Raw genomic sequence first — 2,935 nt, 5'->3', positions numbered from 1 at the left:
CTCCACTCCCACAGTTCCGTCTGTCGGAGGGGGAGGGGCAGCCGATACTGCCCTAGCTGGCTAGACTGTTTTATCAAAGTCTCCCAAGCAACAGACGGGCATTGTCCTGTGTTCTCAAGGCCGGAGTCTGAAACGAAGGCTTGGGAGGGCCTCGTGTCCTTGAAAACGCGCAAGGAGAATTGCTCCCCGTTTCTGTCCCGAGGCCAGTGGCCATCCATCTTTAGCGCTTTGGCTTTTATCTTCGTCCTCCAACCTCTGTCTCTGGCATCTCGTAGCATTCTCTTTGTGTTAATCATCCCTCTTCTTAGAAGGGCATGAGTCCTACCAGAGTTAGGACCCGCTTCAACCGTTCACTGAAACCTGATGGTGGGTAAAGACTCTGTTTCCAAACAAGGTAACTTTCACTAGTACTGAGGGTTGGAACCTCAATGTGTCTTTTAGAAACATAATTCATCCAAGTCAAAGCTGTCACCTCAAGGACCCTGCCACATCAGTCCCATGTGTTGCCAGTGCCCATGTATACGCTTTTCCCCGGCCCTTTGGGATGGTGGGGTGGCCATTTTCCCTCCAGTGATAACTGTGCACCTTGTCCGTGGTATCTATTCTGAAGAGGCCCTTTTTCTACTATGTTCCAGCCCTGTATATAAGAAGCAATTTCTATCCAGATTGAACTGTGAGGGGTGTGTGTGTGTGTGTGTGTGTGTGTGTAAGGAATGTAATAAGGTAGGAGCGGGAGACAGGAGGGCAGGAGGATAGAGTCACAGTTGTGAACAGAGGGACAAGGACAGAGGGGCCACTGTGTTTGGATACTGATTCTGTGACTTTAGCGGAGACCGAGATAAGCAGTGGCTGCAGGGGTTGTGGGACAAAGCTCTTTCTAAGACCCTGACAGGCGGACGGGGCAGGGAGGTGAAGGGTCCTGCTTCATCTGCACCACCCGAGGGATTGCTGTTCCTGTTAGAGCTGCTCAAGTGTACCAATGTCCTTAAGATGAAGGGCACATCCTTCCCTCTTCAAAGGCTACTTACGAACTGGACTCACCATGTCCATATCTTCTGACCAGAACTTTGTCGTGTGACCCTGCTAATGTCAAGAGATTTGGGGAAACTCGGCTTGCATTCTCAGAGGCCCTATTGTTGGGGACTCTGCTAGATTTAAAAAAAAAAAAAAAACAAGGGTAGGTGCTGCAGAATAAATTGATCATCTATTATAGCAGGAATGTGATTTTAGAAAACGTGTGTTATTAATTCATCCCTCAATCCTTCACTAGCAAAGACTCCAACGGCACCCCTACAGTAAAGACTATGACATGCGTGTGACCAGAAAGACTGTCCCATGTGGGTGGGGCTTGTCTGCTCCTCACTAGCTGTGGGGTTCGGGAAGGTGAGCAGCAGGCTGCTCCACAGCCGCCTGGTTTTCAATGATGTAGCATGCTCTGCAGCTCTCCAGAACGCGGGCCTGGAAGAACGCCTTGTCTTTCTCCTGCCAGACATCTGACTCGATGTACACGTTGAAGGGGTCGTGCGAGTGCTCCAGCTTCTTGGATCGGATGTAGCTCAGCATGATGCCCAGGGTGAAGAAGCCGAAGAAGCCCAGCACCATGAGGATGTAGAGCGCTTCCAGCTTGCTGTCATCGCGGAGCTGAGACCTGCGAGCCAGGCCTGACGCGTCGCCGTCCTGCTCGGCTGTCTCCTGCCACAGCGTGGTCAGGAAGGGCAGCGCAGCCGTGGAATTAGACAGGATCATCCTGGGCTTCAAGGTTTCCCCTGATGTAGAGCGAAATTCCTGAAAGGAAAATGCAACTTGAACTCAAGCAGTGTGAACTGGCCACCTCCCACACCATGCTCACAACTCTTCAGAGTCTCGGGTGACAGAGGGAGTGGACAAACTTCCTTCTGTGGGCTATACATCGGGAGTCTCATTGGCCTCTCTTGGTCAATCAGCTGATAACTTGACTCACTTCAGTTCTACCCATCATCCCCTCAACTCTCTGGGGCAACCATTGGCATGAGCTTTGTCAATGTATGTTACTGCATACACGTATGTGTGTGTGTCATAAATGATATGGGGTCATGTACCTCATTGGGTCTCATTCCTTTTTCCCTTATTACTGTCTTTATGGCCCATTCATAGGCTGTGCACATGTGCATTTCCTTACACGCAACCCACGTCCATGTCGAAACACTCATTCCTCTCTCTGTCCACTCCCCACAGAGGTGGACACTGTGGTGGCCACTCCATGAATAAAGCAGATGGCCTGGCAGATCAGCTCACTGGGTAAAAGCACTGGCTAAAGCCAGGTCTGAAGACCTGAGTTCCATCCCTGGGACCCACGTGGTAGGAGGAGAGAACTGACTCCTGCAAACTGTCCTCTGACCTGCACGTGTGTGTGTCCCCTCCCAACACACACAGACATACACACAAACACAAATAGATAGATAGATAGATAGATAGATAGATAGATAGATAGATAAATGTACTTTTTTAAAACTTTAAAAAAATAAAAATGCACCTGGTAAGCAGAGGCAGGGGGATCCCTATGAGTTTGGGTCTACAGAATGAGTTCCAGGCCAGCCAGGGATAGTGAGAGTCTGTCTCAAAAATAATAAATAAATAATAAACAAAAGAGAGCTAATCAGCCTCGTGCTGGTTCTGTGGACCTGGAAAGGAATTATACATCCCTACAATAGTTCTCGATGGTTGTGGTGATAAGTGGGGATCTCCCCTACAGGAGATGTACTTGAGCACTTGGTCCTGGGCTTGTAGTGCCCTTGTGGGAAGTTGTAGAACTTTTAGGAGGTAAAGGCACCATGGAGGAAGCACAGCCCTTGGGGAGGGCTTGAGGGCTTATAGTCTCGCCCACTTCCAGTTCACTCTCTCCGCTTCCTGTGTGCAGATGAAGAGGTGACCTCTCAGCTTCCTGTTCCGGCTGTCT

The 2,935-nt window shown here is 49.8% G+C and overlaps 1 protein-coding gene across 1 annotated transcript; it reads right to left on the bottom strand.

Moving 5' to 3' along the window:
* Positions 1–1,185: 1,185 nt before the first annotated feature.
* On the bottom strand, positions 1,186–1,761 carry Kcne1 (potassium voltage-gated channel subfamily E regulatory subunit 1). Its single transcript, XM_059276991.1, has one exon. The coding sequence runs from the start codon at positions 1,744–1,746 to the stop codon at positions 1,363–1,365; it is 384 nt and encodes a 127-aa protein (XP_059132974.1). The 5' UTR covers positions 1,747–1,761; the 3' UTR covers positions 1,186–1,362.
* Between the last annotated feature and the right edge of the window lie 1,174 nt (positions 1,762–2,935).

The sequence above is a fragment of the Peromyscus eremicus genome, chromosome 12 (genome assembly GCF_949786415.1).
Source record: "Peromyscus eremicus chromosome 12, PerEre_H2_v1, whole genome shotgun sequence".
Taxonomy (NCBI): Eukaryota; Metazoa; Chordata; class Mammalia; order Rodentia; family Cricetidae; genus Peromyscus; species Peromyscus eremicus.
This window is presented reverse-complemented; position numbering and strand designations above follow the sequence as displayed.